The 16,723-nt window shown below is 38.9% G+C and overlaps 1 protein-coding gene across 1 annotated transcript in view; it reads left to right on the plus strand.

Annotated features, from left to right (window-relative positions):
* LOC124278323 (transmembrane protease serine 7-like) overlaps positions 1-16,723 on the plus strand; it is a 72,943-nt gene that overhangs the window by 37,749 nt on the left and 18,471 nt on the right. Inside the window, 2 exon segments of the mRNA XM_046714045.1 lie at positions 4,878-5,062; positions 7,270-7,463. Of these exon segments, the coding sequence (XP_046570001.1) occupies positions 4,878-5,062; positions 7,270-7,463 (379 nt within the window).

The following is a 16,723-nucleotide window of genomic DNA, read 5'->3' on the forward strand; positions in this document are numbered from 1 at the left end:
TGGGGGGGGACATTTTCACCTTGGATCCCCCCTCCAGCTAAAAAATGTGAACCAAAGATGTTTGTTTGGTGCTTGCTTTCAAAGAAAAGGTTCCGTCTTTTCGTCCCTTGTATATAATATGGTTGTGTTCCATTCATGCCTCTGCGACTGTACCCAGCAAAGTGAGTGATGGGTGTGCTACAAGCTGGTAATGTACATCTCTCAGCACACTGCTCTACCATCACACTTTATGCCTGCTTTACCAGCTCCCTGAAATATTAATGTGTCTCTCTTTAGGAGGCCGGGATGTTATGGCTTGCGTGGATACACGAGGGATGGGAGGGAGGATAGATTTGGGGAGGGGCGGACTTGACATGGGGAACAAGGACATTATGGAAATAAAAAGTGAAGATGCTTGAAGCTAGGGTTATTGTGTTTAGAAGCCAGGTTAGTGTGTTTAGAAGTAGGGGTGGTGTCTCTAGAAGCAGAGTCCAGTGTTTGAAATATGGATTGTATGTTTAGAAGCAGATATCAGTGTGTTTAGAAGTACAGGTAGCCTCTTTGGAAACAGATGTCTGTTTGTTTAGAATCAGGGTTCACATTTTGTAGAAGCATGGGTTGGTGTGTATAGAAGCAGGGTCATTGAGTTTAGAAGCCAGGGTCCATGTGTTTAGAAGTACAGATAGGATCTTTGGAAGCAGAGGTCAGTGTTTAGAAGCAGGAGGTCAGCTTCAGTGTGTTTAGAAGGAGGAGTCATCGTGTTTTAGAAGCAGGGGTCAGAGAGTTTAGAAGCATGGTCAGAATGTTTAGAAGCAGGGGTCAGAATGTTTAGAAGCAGGGTTTGGTTTAAGTTGGCTCGGGAGTCTTTTGTGTTTGAAGCCAGTAATGAGTTTGGAAGCGGGGGTCAACATGCTTTAGAAGCAGGGATCACTGTTAGAAACAGGGTAATTTGTGTTTAGAAGCTGGATCAGTGAGTTTGGAAGCCGGGGTAATAGTGTTTAGAAGCCGGGGGCATCATGTTTAGAAACAGGGTCATTTGTGCTTAGAAGCAGGTATCAGTGAGTTTAAAAGCAAGTATCAGTGAGTTTAGAAGCTGGGATCAGTGTGTTTAGAAACTGGGGTCATTGTGTTTGGAAGCAAGGATTGGTGTGTTTAAAAATCAGGTGCCAGTGTGTTAAAAAGCAAGGGTTGGTGTTCCTAGAAGCATGGGTTTGTGTATTTAGAAGCAAGGGCCAATATATTTATAATCAGTAATGGTCAATGTATTTTGAAGGAAAGGTGGATTTGGAAGGAAAGGTTAAGGTGTCTTCATGGAAAGGTCTGTGGTGTTCTTTGAACCAATGGTTGATGTCTTTGGAAACAAAGGTTAGAGTTTCTTTCAAAGAGAAGGCTGTCTTGGGAGAAATGGTGTCTTTGAAAAAAAGGAAGAATTGTGTGTCTTCAGAGGCAAGGGTTGGTGTCTGAAAGCAAGTGTATGTCAGGGGGAGATTAACATTTTATGGTCGAAGATATTGGTGCTCTGGAAGCAGGAGATGTGGTGTCAAGTTGTGTGGTAAATTTGGAGACAGGTGCTGCAGCCATGGCTCGGTAATCACCTGGAGAAGGTTATTGTCGGCACCCTACTGGGGAAGTAATTGGGGCTTCTCAACACACAGATTCATCCAGCGTTCTGACAATTTATGATGTGCACTGAAACCCAGTGTGACAGCTCAATCAACATTGGCTGTGTAACAGCGACTCTTGTTTACCACTCTGAACAGAATTAAAGGAGTTTCCTGATTACCTCCTTCTAAAAGATTAATGATGTTGTATTGCACAGTCAGGAAGTAAATGAATGGAGAATTTTCAATCCTTGTTGCCCATGTCTTGCAAATTCTTGAGGTTCTTAATAATCTGTGAGTGGATCCTGGGCCTACCATTGTGACCAGGTGAGGTAAAGTGGTAGTTATGTTGGGTTAATCTTTATTGTACTTGACTGACTGACTGAGTATGGTTTTACGCCGCTTTTAGCAATATTCCAGCAACATCACTGCAGGGGGGGGGACACCAGAAATGGGCTTCACACATTGTACCCATGTGGGGGTTCGAACCCGGTAAAGCCAACGCTTTAACCATTAGGCTACCCCACCGCCCTTTATTGTACTTGAATAGCCACATGCATTCATGAGTATGTGAGGCATCTTGTATTATTATTTTTGAACCTATTCTTGTAAGAGGTGATTAACAGAACAGGGTGGTCAGGCTCGTTGACTTGGTTGCCACAGATTATCGTATCCCATTTGCATAGATTGATGCTCATGATGTTGATCACTGGATTGTTTGGTCCAGACTCGACTTTTTACACACTGCCGCCATATAGCTTGAATATTGCTGAGTACAGTGTAAAACTAAACTCACTCATTCACTCATTATTAGCTTGTACTAATACTGTTTTTTTTTCATGCAAGCCCATTGAGATTCCATGCTGCAGTTATATCATAAATACATGTACCTTATTCACAGAATACTGACTATGACAAATAAGTCCTTGCTTTATTCCTTTAATATTGTTCATTCATTAGGCAGGGAAACAACAAGTACCTTATATCAAATGGCTTTAGTTTCACAGCAACATTTGAACATGTATTTTTGTGTAATAATTGTTTAATGATAACCTCTCCAGTCTTACAGTCTAAATTCAGTATGTTCATATTTGTCCTCTGCAGATTCTGCTTATGAGACTAATTATTGATACACGTATTCAACATTTAATGCAAAAACATTGTGTACAAATGTTTTAATTATATTATGCATATTCCCTAAGGTATTGCTATTTTGCAACAATAAATATTACACAACTAATGAGAATATGGCCTGTAGCCCTTTCCCCCGTAAACTTATAATTGGAAATGCCAGGTGACAATTATTTGTTGCAAAGGAAACCAAACAAATATAATACATTTTGTCAAGATTTATATTACGGGCAATCAATATTACAGCAAACATCCAAATGAAGTAACAACACTGAAAATCCAATGCTGTAACAGTGTTATTTCCCAACTGAGATGTTTCATGACCATTATTGCTTGAGTGATATTCCCCAGTCAGGCGTTATGAGGGTGGCACATTTACAGCCTATTTATTAGGGCAGCTGGTGCATTCCACAGACTCACCTTGTGATGGCAGCAGACATTGTTTTAATCTTTGGTGTTATTGAGTCAACTGATGCTCTCAGCAGCATCCAGAGAAACCATTACCAGGCCTGTAAAAGTGAGCAATGTTAAGTAATCAAGCCATGTCGGTCATGGCGGGATGTTGTTTAACACAAATATCTACCAGGATCTGTGTTGTGTTGGAAATACTTTGTTACACTCTTAAAACATTGTAATATTTACAGTATTTGGTGAATTCTTTGTTGTTTTAGTTGCAATAAAGTCCACTTATAATAAACTCATGTTATTTAATGGGGATTGACATTGTCTATGTTTAGATTTATTCATATGTACTGCATTTTTGTTTTTGTTTTCTTTTTACTCATTGTTTTTGTTCAAAGTGACATAGTAGAGAGAATCTTATTTGGTTATTTCATTTCCTTCAACTTTTATGAATTAGTTAAAATGATCTTGATTTGAGATCTGTTTTAGTACCTTGAGCAGTGGTGCAAAAAGTCTTTATCTAGGACAATGCTCTGGGCATGGTGGTTTATCTAGGACAATGCTCTGGGCATGGTGGTTTATCTAGGACATGGTGGTTTATCTAGGACAATGCTAATGACATGGTGGTTTATCTAGGACAATGCTCATGACATGGTGGTTTATCTAGGACAATGACATGGTGGTTTATCTAGGACATGGTGGTTTATCTAGGACAATGCTCATGACATGGTGGTTTATCTGGGACAATGCTCATGACATGGTGGTTTATCTAGGACAATGCTCATGGCATGGTGGTTTATCTAGGACAATGCTCATGGCATGGTGGTTTATCTAGGACAATGCTCATGACATGGTGGTTTATCTAGGACAATGTCCTAGGCATAGTTTTTATCTATGACGATGTCCTAGGCATAGTTTTTTTTTATCTATGACAATATCCTAGGCATAGTGTTTTATCTAGGACAATGCTCCAGACATGGTGGTTTATCTATGACAATGCTTATCCATAACAATGCTCTGAGCATGACAATTTATCTGGGACAGTGCTCTGGGCATGGCGATTTATCTAGAACTATGCTCTGGGCATGTTGGTTTATCTATGACAATGTCCTAGGCATAGTGGTTTATCTATGACAATGTTTATCCATAACAATGCTCTGAGCATGACGATTTATCTGAGACAATGCTCTAGAAATGGTGGTTTATCTAGAACAATGCTCTGGGCATGGTGGTTTATCTATGACAATGCTCTAGGCATGGTTACAACAAAGGCTCTAGGCATGGTGGGTTTATATGACAATGCTTTGACCTAACTCTTAGTGTACTGATTTATCTGGGACAATGCTTTGGGTCTGGTGGATTATCATATGACAATGCTTTTCCATAACAAGGCTCTTAGCATGACGATTTATCTGGGACAATGCTCTAGGCATGGCGATTTATCTAGAACTATGCTCTAGAAATGGTGGTTTATCTATGACAATGCTCTAGGCATGGTGGTTTATCTATGACAATGCTCTAGGCATGGTGGTTTATTTATGACAAAGGTCTAGGCATGGTGGGCTTATATTCCATTGACCTAACTCCAGGTGTACTGTGATATCTGTGACAATGCTTTGGGTCTACTGATATATCTGTGACCATGTTTGTACTGTATGCTGTATGCAACTGTATGCCCTGGTTTTACTGCTACATCTCTGACAATGCTCTGGATTCACTGGTGTATCTGACAGGGTTTCATGTATGTTGTTCATTCCCTTGCAGGTGTGACCACCTGTACCTCCATGAAGTGGACAAGCCGTACAATGCCATCACAGAGAACGTGTACTACGACTCGGACGAGGGAAACACCTATGTTTCCATATCAGCTCATCTCAAACTTTCACATTGCATGGCAAATGGAACAACAGATATGGCCCAAAAATTCCAAGTTTCATTTTTAATTTTAGGTAAGTACGGGAATATTTATGTCTATAAAACTTCAGTGAATATATAGCTTATACATGGGTTGATGAAAAATTGATAATACTTGATGCACTCACACACTCGAGTTACGAGTTATCATAACTATTAATTACAGCTTATTTTTGGCTTACAAATATCAGTGTTATGACCTGGTTGTCATCATACAAATGGTCAATTGCTCATGATGTCAAATTCTCATCACGATCTGACTGAAATATTGCTGATGTGATGTTAAATTTGAACTAACTCACTCACTCACGCACTCACTCACTCACTCGCACTCACTCACACACTCACTCACTCACTCATAACAAAGACAAGGGGTGTGAAGTGATACTTTGGTTAAAAAATTTATACCAATTGGATGGTGTCAATTGATTTTCATTCTCAGTTCCCAGGTGAGTATAGAACCCAAGCTGTCTGTGAGGCAGAAGAGTAGTTAAGACAGTATAATCTTATCCTACCAGGTACCCACTTACTGCTGGGTGAGTGAGTGGGAACCAAGTAGAATGAGATTATAATGTCTTACAGTAATCCATGCTTCTTGTAGGAGGCGATTTACGGGATCAGGTGGTCAGGCTCGCAGACTTTGTTGACACGTCATCGTGTCCTAGTTGCAAAAACCGAAGCTCATGGTGCTGATCACTGGATTGTCTGGTCCAAACTAAATTACTTACAGACCGCCGCCATATAGCTTGAATATTACTGAGTGCAGCATTAAACAACCAACAAACAACAACTGCTGGGTGAACAGGCATATTATGAATGCTACAATATCAGTGTGCTTATAGACAGTATGCTGTAAAGCTACAAAACTACAATTATAGTTCAGTGTAATTATATTATCAAACAAAACATGTTCTATCACATCTTTTTAAGGAATTTTTAGCATAAAAATTGTAGTGGCAATCATTTTTCTTCAAAAATAGACTGTACAATCAACAAGGACCTGACCTCATTTGTGAAGTATTAGGACGGATTTCTAAAACTTATTTGAGAACAGTTGATGGTATTTTTACAACCTGGAATTAAAATATGAGCAGATAAGAGGAAGGTGTTATTACCTTTTGCTCTTTATGTGGCTGTTTATTTACTGCCTCTGTAATTCTGTAAGATAAACACTCCATGAAATATCTGGAGAACAGAGTTATGGTGAGATACAAATGCTTCAAGAATGTTTCGATCGTAAATTATACCTTCTTCATCCCTGCTTTGGCATCCAAAGTCTTAGCTGATTGCAAAAAGCAGGTATCTACTTTCCTCTGAGGACACGAAACTGAGAAGATATTTTAGCTTTTAGGTAAAAATTATTAAAATGAGGTTTTATCATAGTGTCTGTTTTCCCGTCCATTCGTCATTCTTTTTTAATTTTTGTATATCTCCATAGATGCCAGCAATGGTGGATTGACAGTTCACACAGAATTTCTGTGTAATTTTCAACATGAGCACTGTTACATCCAATTCAACAAGTCATTATTTGTCCAATTTCATATCCAGAATTATGGTATTAGTAGCACAAATATGTTGTTTTTTAGTTATTTTTCTTACCCTGCTATGGCCCTTTATTATGAAATATTTTTTGAATTTAAATCTTCGATAATTGTGCGTCCTGAGAGTTTCTAGGATTTCTGTCCTGCCCCACAATGCCACATGTGATCTCACCTTAGCCAAGTGAGTTTGTTCATACCTGCCTCTGTTCACTCAGCAGAAAATGGGTACCAGGTGGGACAAGTCATGTGACTATAAACCTTCTAACACCTCACAGGCAGCCTGGGTTATTTTGGGGTAATAATGTCCATTATGTTGTGTATGTGCTTAAAGCATGCCCGGGCAGCATGGAATTCTGGGACCAGTTCCTCAAAGCGACCGTAGCGCTAAGATGATCGTAACTCCCATACTTTATCATAGACTGTCGTAGCATTGCAATCGCTTTGAGGAATGGTGCCCAGAGTCTATATAAGTGGTCTTATTATCATGTTGTTGTTATTCCTTTCATTAAAACCTTTAAACCTCACATTTCAAATGTCATATATGATAGAAACAATGTATAGGGCTTCCATTGTATAGGGTTTCCATTGTAAGTCCTGAAATTTGTTCGACTGTATTCCTGCCATTACTCCTTTAATGGAGTTGTGGGAAATTGATGGGTATAATTTTCAGTAGACAGTAATTTTCCCCTTTTACATTGCAGACAAGAATGAGCTACGACAAGGGATGGTAGCAGAGTACGGCACCACCATCGGCAGAGTGTTGTCACCAAACTTTCCTAAAGGATATGCCTTGAATGGAGAGACATTTACCTACATGATACAAAACTTAGACCCATATGGCCACGTCCGACTCACCTTTGATGACTGGGATATTGCTCCAGAAAGTGTGGTCAAGGTGAGGACTAGGTAGAGACAGTTGCTTGTGTAAATACAGACCCATAGGGAATGGTCAAATTAGAGTCTAAAACTCACAATGTGTTTTCTAGTGTGGTCAAGGTGAGTACTAGGTAGAAGTGAGTGAGTGAGTCTGGTTTTATGCCCCTTGTAGCAATATTCCAGCAATATCACGTCGTGGAACACCAGAAATGGGCTTCGGTGTGACGAGCAAGCGCTTTAACCATGAGGCTACCCCACTGCCCCTACTAGGTAGAAGCGGGTGCTGGTTTCAATACAGACCCATAGAGAATGGTCAACTAAGAGTCTTGTGTGGTCAGTGAGAGTTCTGGAGAAGACCTAGAAAGTGGCCTAGTGAGGTCAAGTGGGGTCTTGGTAGTGGCAGGTGCTTGTTTTGGTAAAGCCCAACAAAGTGTGGTCTAGGTGATGTCAAGTGGGGTCTTGGTAGTGGCAGGACATGTTTTGGTAAAGCCCAACATGTCAAGTGGGGGTCTTGGTAGTGTGATTGCTTGTTTTGCAAAAGCCCAACATGTGGTGTGTATCCCAATTGACTGTATTCCTGTGATGTCAGTGTATGGATTATTCCTGTGATTAGGCTCGATTATGACAAAATATGTCATCAGTACAATGCTTGATTTTGGAACAGACTTACTCTTGTTTACATGGGTATGACCAAACAGATCATTTATTATTGGACTCTGACAATATGGTTTGAAGCTCATCCTACTGGTTTCAACCACTGGTTTGCTTGGTCCAGACTTGATTATTTACAGACAAAATGGGGTAGCCAAGTGGTTAAAGTGCTCGCTCGTCACACCAAGACCAAAATGTGATTCCCTACTTGAGTACAATGTGTAAAGCAGGGCTCAAGATAATCTTTCATGATCAGGAGTACGTACTCTTTATTTTTCTCAATACAGGAGTACTGGAAAACAATAAGAGTACATTTAGAGTACTGAATGGAATTTAATGGAGTATCAGTAATCTTGTGTTTCATTTCATATATGCACCACAACATTGCTACTCTTGTGTAAACAGGTCAATAAACAATAAAACAATACTTTTTTCAGATAAATACGTCTGTAAATGATTTCTAAGACCGTACACCATTGCTGTGGTGCGTATCTGCTACGCTTTCTAAATGATTTCCTACCGTATCTTGCATATTTTTTATCCGTACATATGCCAATACGACCCTTATCTGGAGCCCTGTGTAAAGCATTTCTGGTGTTCCATGATATTGCTGGAATATTGCTAAATGCTTCGCAAGACTATACTCACTCTCTACTGGCATAATAGCCTAAGCAGTAATATTGCTGATTTGCTACTTTCAGTCACTCACAAATTAGGCCTGATGTGTGGGTACAATTTACAGCAATCTTTTTATTGTCCATCCTTATGTCACTCTATGAGATAGAATTTGGACCAGACAATCCAGTGATCAACAGCATGAGCATCCAACCAAGTCAGCGAGCCTGACCACCCAATCCCGTTAGTCGCCTCTTACGACAAGCATGGGTTACTGAAGATCAATTCTAACCCGGATCTTCAGTTACCCAGTGTCAATGAACAGTGATGTTAATGGAATATTGCTACAGGCAGTGTAAAAGTTCTCTCTCATAAACTTACATCATAGCAGCAGTAACAACATTTTACCAGTAGGATTTGAATAGTTTTGTAGCGTGAGCAGGAACCTCTTATCTGCAGGTATCGCAATGTCAGTAACAGATGTTGATAAGCCGCCAAAGTTTAAAAACCTTCTGTAAACTTAAGCAAGCATTAGTATTTACGTCAGATATCTTTTAGATTTCATGGATTTCAACTTCAAGTGATTTGCAATTCATCAGCTTGATAACACCCCGGTTAATGAGGAGATGTTTTCGTGCCGGTCTTATTGAACAATAACCTTGCCCTCTATCATGGAGGCATGCTTGTTGAATCTACAGCTAATGTGTTCCTTATAGTGTTGAACAAACAAACAACTTCACACACGAAATTTTGCTCTATAAACATAATTATGCTTTTGATTTGTTGTCTTTGATGTGAACGATAAGAAATGTTGTGTTTTTTATCACTTGTATCTGATAAGCTGTATTTGAGGTCAAGGGTTTACAATTTATCCGAGGTTTGTTTGGAAACAGCAGCTATTAACGTGCTGCGTCTAAATTGTGAGTAATATCAAACTCTTGTTATCAGAAGTATACATCTTTAATATGTCAGAAATCGAGAATGGGTGACATCTGTTGGTTTATGTAGCTGTGTGTAGCTGGTTGTAGCATCAGCTTCCTGTTGTAGCCTCTGACACAGCGTGAGCTTATGTCATGGCCTGGTTGTTTGTGGGACGGTACAGTAAACAGCTTGTCAGAAATCATTGGAGACATGAAGTCATGGCAGCTAATTATAGAACCCTTTTACTGACATTTCTAAACCATTTCTCAGCCATTTCTGGTCAAATTCAGTGGTGGGGATCCGACTTGAAATTTTGACCTTGATTTGACCTTTAGCACTTGACAGAACTCTTCAAAATATATTTTCAGTGTAAACATATGCTTGATTGATGATGCTGACTTTGGCTTCTGTTTACGGTGACATATTTTCGACAAATCTTGTGATTTTGTCAAAATAAATTCTTGCTCCATTTTTCCATCCAGTTGGAGTACGATGCTTTTACTATGTTTTTTCAGTATATATCAGGGCGGTGGGGTAGCCTAGTGGTTAAAGCGTTGGCTCGTCACGCCGAAGACCCGGGTTCGATTCCCCACATGGGCACAATGTGTTAAGCCCATTTCTTGTGTCCCCCGCCGTGATATTGCTGGAATATTGCTAAAAGCGGCGTAAAACTAAACTCAGTTAGTCAGTCAGTATATATCCTTTTATCATCAATCTTAGTACAGTGTATGTATGTGACTTTCTAGGATATGATCTTCAGATGGATTTTTTTTTTCACAGGATTAATTAAAGTTTGAGTTGCAAAAGGAATAGTCTGTAACTGGACTGCTTCCATTTTGTTTAGAATAATGCTGCTCTAGATTCTAACAGTTGTTCTATGAGAGGGTTAGTTTAATGAAAAGCATTGAAATTTACCATTATTTTTTTTTCTTTCAAAAATAGGTAGGGCCTCATAACATAATCGCATCAGAGGGTTTGTTAGAGTTAAAACATGTTAAGGACAGCTAACTGTTATGTATGCTGTAATGTTAAGGGCCAATTAAGAAACTTGTTAATATTTACGTAATTTTTTACTATTGTCATATCCAAATAGTCCAACAAATTTTACTCTTGGTTTTTGTAAATGCTCAAATACTTTTAGAAAGTGTTCAAATGTAACATGCATATATATTTGGGATTATTCTTTTTCAGTAAAATAGAGATTCTAGTACTTTTGTTTTGTTTGTAAAATCACTTGACTGAGGGAGACTGCTCTTATTTCCTGTAGATTTTAACAAGTATTGCATTAACAGACTTGTATCTATGTCTCATTTAGTCTATATTTCGTCTGTCTGTTCATCAATATTTTTGTGTAGGAAATATTTGAATATCTTTGTATATCCAATATCAAATATGGTACAGCAAGTCCTGTTAACTTTCTTGTGAAACAGTTGATTATATATTGAAGTGAACTATAGTACCTAGCATTATTTTTTTATTGCATTTAGTTGTTTGAACCATTGATGAACCATTTCTCCTTGGGTACAAGATGGTTGTCGTGCAAACCTTGAAGAGTTATTTCCCTTGGGTCACAATCTGCTTGCTGTGGCAGTTGTTCGTTCATTCATTTATTCAGTTAGTTCATTTAACACATATCTTAAGTGAAACATGATTAATGATTATTAGAAGGTCAATATAGCTTGTACTATTTGTCAGGTCAACTTCTGTGAATTTATGAATTAATTATCTAATAGTAAAACAGTTTTAAAAATCAGTAGACGTGGTAAAAACAATTGTGAAAATGAAAGCTTTGCTCTATACTTAGCAAGAATCCTATGAAAGGAGACTGAAAGTAAATGTAGTTCCATTTAGGAGACCTCAAGTTATCAGACCTTATATGCATATTTATCAGATGACGATAGCTAGGTTATGGGATCGGTTAACTGCACTGACAACACTGTCATTTATAGCAAATAATTACTAGTTTGAAAATATATTTTCCTTTGCTCTAAAAGTTAAATATAAGTAAAACTAGTAGTAATTAGAGATGTTTTGGTGAAAGTGTTTCCTTTTGCTATAGTCCGTTTGGCTCAAAAGTGGACCGATGAATTGCAATCTAACGCGAAAACTTATAAACATAAAATACTCAATGAAACACTGATCATAATCAAAACGGCCAGACCAAATCTGAGGAGGTTTGCAGAATATTATGTCCTAAAAATAAAAAGTTGTTTAACAAACTATCATTAAAATATTGACACAGTTCACTATTTGCTACGAGGAGGAGTGCAGAGAAAGGGACAAGTTAGTTGTATGAAAGAAAGGATGGAGACTCGGCACAGCACAGGTTAATGAATCACTAACTTTGTCGCACTTGTGCACCTGTTTCTCTAACACACCTGGCTGTCCCTTCTCTGCATTCCTCCCTCAGAATAAATAGTGAACTGTGTCAATATTTTTAATGATAGTTTGTTTAACAACTTTTTTAATTTTAGGGGCATAAATTCTGCAAACAAATCACAGAGTTTTGGTCTGATCGCCATTATGATCAGCATTCTCATTGAGTGGCCTATGTTTAATAGTTTTGAGTTAGATTGCAATTCATCGATTCCGCTTTTGCTAGTATGTTACGCTCAGGAATATATGTACTATGTTTTTCCTTGTGCCTATGACCTGAAATAGTGAGTGTTTGTATGTATAGAGCTGAAGTCTGCAAGGTTCTAAGTTGTATCACATCAACTAGAAATAAATGAACCTGGGCCAGATAAACCAGTGATTAATATTATAAGTATTTTTATGGAGACAGGATATTTTTCAACTTCAGCCAAAACCAGATATATTTTGATTAAAACTGCATTCAAATTGCATGCAGGTACTTGTTGCATACAAATACTTGTAGTTTTAGTTTTTCATCCGTTGAAGCATAATTATTTTTGATTCAAGCATTTTCTGGTACGAGTTAATATCATTATTTATTTTTCCCAGAATATCAGATACTTGGTACCTTTATACTTGATGCTACACTGAAGAGTGATGTCAGCAAATATGTATATGTTTATGTCCATTTTCAGTTATGGCGAAATTAACCCTATAACAACATAATCTCTGTTTTCTTCTGCAGTTTATGATGGGTTATCTACCAAGTCCCCTTCTGTGGTGCTGGATCGAAAGAAGCGTCCTCTGCGCTTGTGTCAGACTCCAGCACTCTGGTCATCGTGTTTGATCACGCAGTTGTCAACCCTAAAAGGCTGCTGTAAATATGCCGGCTTCAAGGCTGCATACCAGTTTATCTCAGGTGAGTGCCTCGTTAAAGGGATGGTACTGTGTTCAGTTACCCTTTCCATGTGATGTAAGGTGTACATATACACCATACTCCATGTGATGTAAGGTGTACATATCATCAAGGTGTACATATCATTTGCAGACAATAGTAGATGAAAGGACAAAAGATTCACACTAAAAACTTTCCTCATATAGTCTATGATTCCAATGATGGCGATCAGATTCAAAATTTTTTGACATGCAAAAAGTTGTCTTGACTTTAATTCACTTCTTGTATTCTAAGGAAAGTAGGCTGGGGTAGCCCTAGTGGTTAAAGCGTTGGCTCGTCAATGAAGACCAGGTTGAATCCCCACATGGGTACAATGTGTGAAGCCCCTTTCTTGTGTCCCCCGCCGTGATGTTGCTGGAATATTGCTAAAAGCGTAAAACCAAACTCAGTCAGTCAGTCTAAAGGAAGTATTAACTACATAAGCTTTTACATGACAGCCTATACAAAGAGTATGTGTATAAAACACCTACACATGGTTAATTAATCACAACAAAAGTGACCAAGATGAGACAGGAAGTAATGTTGTTTTCTTTGTTGTGATTTTGTTTTTGTCCATCTTGATCTCTGACCTTTCATCTGTTCTGACACCAAACTACCGATTCTTTACAGAGAAGGACTGGCCAGACAAGCCACTTACCGACTGCAGTAGAACATATGCAATGCAGAGATCAGGTGGTATGATCGACTTCACTGGGTCCATGTCACATCCGGGTCAGCCAAACTTCTTGACTGTGTGTGGATCATCAAGAGATATTCTGGAGATGACCGACCAGACGGAGTGATGCTGAGGATGAGGGAGGTCCTTCTGGGGAGACGGTGAGTGGCAGCAACATCAGACTCTTTGAGAGGTATTTTAGAAGCTGGGAAGCATGATATAGACGGACTCTATGGATAACAACTTCTTTATTTTGTGGGTGCAATGTTTGAAACAGATTCTGCTTGACATTGGTACAAAGAATCGTATCCTTCAGAATGTTGCAACCTTACATGAAATATAGAAGTTGTTATGCATAAAGTTCCAGAGAGCCTAATAATGAATATAGAATGAATATATATTTTCACAAGTCTGCAAAATTATCAGCTACAGTTTTGTCATCTACATAGTGGTGGAAGTGGTCCACTGCACTGATGGTTTCATCAGAGTTTTAGTTGTATCTGAGTAGTAGAATACTGTGATAGTATTTACTGAGAAGAATTGAGATGACTACAAGTTACTATGCACATCATCTCAACCTCCATAAAGATCACCATTTAATCTTTTTTCATATTCAAGGGAGATAGCCCTTTTACGGCCCCTAGCATCATTGTATCTGACCAGGCACCACTCTTGTGGTGTTTAGGGTTGGTGTGTCTAAAGGAGCGATGACTACAAGTTTTTCCATGCATCATCTCAACATTCCAACAAACACACAATTTGTTTTCCCTATTTAGGAGATGTATACCTTCTTTGTAATGCATTTATCCAGGTTTCAACTTTTACATGAATTGACAGAGCTGTATCACACGTAATATAGTATCTTCAAATTGACCAGGTAATCCTTTAAAGGTTTATTTTATAGCCCTCTAAGACAAATATGAGTTATTGACATATAATATGACCTTTAATTCTGCTTGCTCTACTTTTGACATTGACTGTCCTGGAGTGTTTACAAGGTAAACTCAGTATGGCAAGGTCAACAGCCTGGAGATTCGTCAGGGACAAGCGTCACTGGAGTCCAATCAAACACAAATATACAGCCAAAAGCTTGACCTCCACGCCCAGACGTTCTACACCTCGGGCAGGGTCTGTACATCCGACTCCGCGGAGGTTTCTATTCAACAGATAAACTCTCATTCATATTCACAGCCGTCAAAAAAATATATCTGCAGGTGAGCCAGTGTAGAAGAGTTACTGATTAACAAACTAAAAAGAAAATCAACCACGAACACTGCATTTTGGGGCAGTGGGCATATCAATGTAATATGTTCAGTATAGCAGGCACTACTGCTGACCATCTGAAGTTAGAGGACCCAAGTTATTTGTATATGTGAAACTGATATATTTCCTTTGGGAAGTATGGTAATGGTTAACTTGTTAGACAGATCTACATCATGTTATTTCATGATATAGTATCCAAACAGGAATGGTGTTTTAAAGAAATGGATTCAAAATTCGGAGAAAATCTTGCTTGGGAGTTAGGCTCCCTTTGACTGAAGTTTTATTTGTCCACTTTTCCATCTTTGGGGACATGACTGCCCACCATACAGTAGGCTGTTCTCTTGTTGCATGCTATTGAAACGTGCCTCTTGTCAATCATATCTAAAAGTATCATATTGGATCCACCGTCTAGAAATCTGCAGCAAACACTGTCAACCACTGCTGAAAGTGTCACAAAACGGCATCCTTACTCCTCCTCAAAATAGATCCCCTGATTCAGTTGCAGCAATGTGCAAGCATCATGATCTAACAAGAAAATGCGTAATTCATTTACGTAAGATACTTGCTGAATAAATTACATAGAGTAAAAATATGATATCTTCTGCCCCATGCATCCAGGTGACTTGCCTTGCTGGCGGTGAGCCGTAAAGAGATCCGAGGGTAGAATAGGTCTTCAGCAACCCATGCTTGCCATAAAGGCTGACTTTGCTTGTCGTAGTGAGGCTTACTTGACGGATCGGGTGGTCAGGCTCGCTGACTTGGATTGAGCCACATGTCATGGTTCCCATTATGAGTCGATGCTCATGCTGTTGATCACTGGATTGTCTGGTCCAGAGCTCGATTATTTATAGACCCGCCGCCATATAGCTGGAATATTGCTGAGTCGCGGTAAAATAAACTCACTCACTTATACAGACGGTGGTGTACTCATCAAACACAGAAAGTACATGTATTATACATTTGTGCGGTAATATATTTACTTATCAACATGGAAATTAGGGCAGATTTTTGGTTTGTACCCCTCATGGTTATTCCAACTTGATAAATAAATGCGCTTTTCAAAGTTCCATGTCTGGACCGCGTGTTTGAAGGCAAGTGTTTTAGGGAAGCAGATAATGCGGCATTATAGTAGAGAGAATCTTATTTGGTTATTTCATTTCCTTCAACTTTTATGAATTAGTTAAAATGATCTTGATTTGAGATCTGTTTTAGTACACCTTGAGCAGTGGTGCAAAAAAGTCTTTATCTGGGACAATGCTCTGGGCATGGTGGTTTATCTAGGACAATGCCTGGGCATGGTGGTGGTTTATCTATCAATGATCACTGGCATGGTGGTTTATCTAGGACAATGCTCATGACATGGTGGTTTATCTAGGACAATGCTCTCTGGGCATGGTGGTTTATCTAGGACAATGATCATGACATGGTGGTTTATCTGGGACAGAAAATGCTGGTTTATCTAGGACAATGCTCATGACATGGTGGTTTATCTAGGACAATGCTCGTGGCATGGTGGTTTATCTAGGACAATGCTCTGGGCATGGTGGTTTATCTAGGACAATGCTCATGACATGGTGGTTTATCTAGGACAATGTGGCATGGTGGTTTATCTAGGACAATGCTCATGACATGGTGGTTTATCTATGACAATGTCCTAGGCATGTTTATCTATGACGATGTCCTAGGCATAGTTTTTTTTTATCTATGACAATATCCTAGGCATAGTGTTTTATCTAGGACAATGCTCCAGACATGGTGGTTTATCTATGACAATGCTTATCCATAACAATGCTCTGAGCATGACAATTTATCTGGGACAGTGCTCTGGGCATGGCGATTTATCTAGAACTATGCTCTGGGCATG

This window comes from Haliotis rubra, unplaced genomic scaffold, assembly GCF_003918875.1.
Source record: "Haliotis rubra isolate DU_JTF1 unplaced genomic scaffold, ASM391887v1 Scf235, whole genome shotgun sequence".
Taxonomy (NCBI): domain Eukaryota; kingdom Metazoa; phylum Mollusca; class Gastropoda; order Lepetellida; family Haliotidae; genus Haliotis; species Haliotis rubra.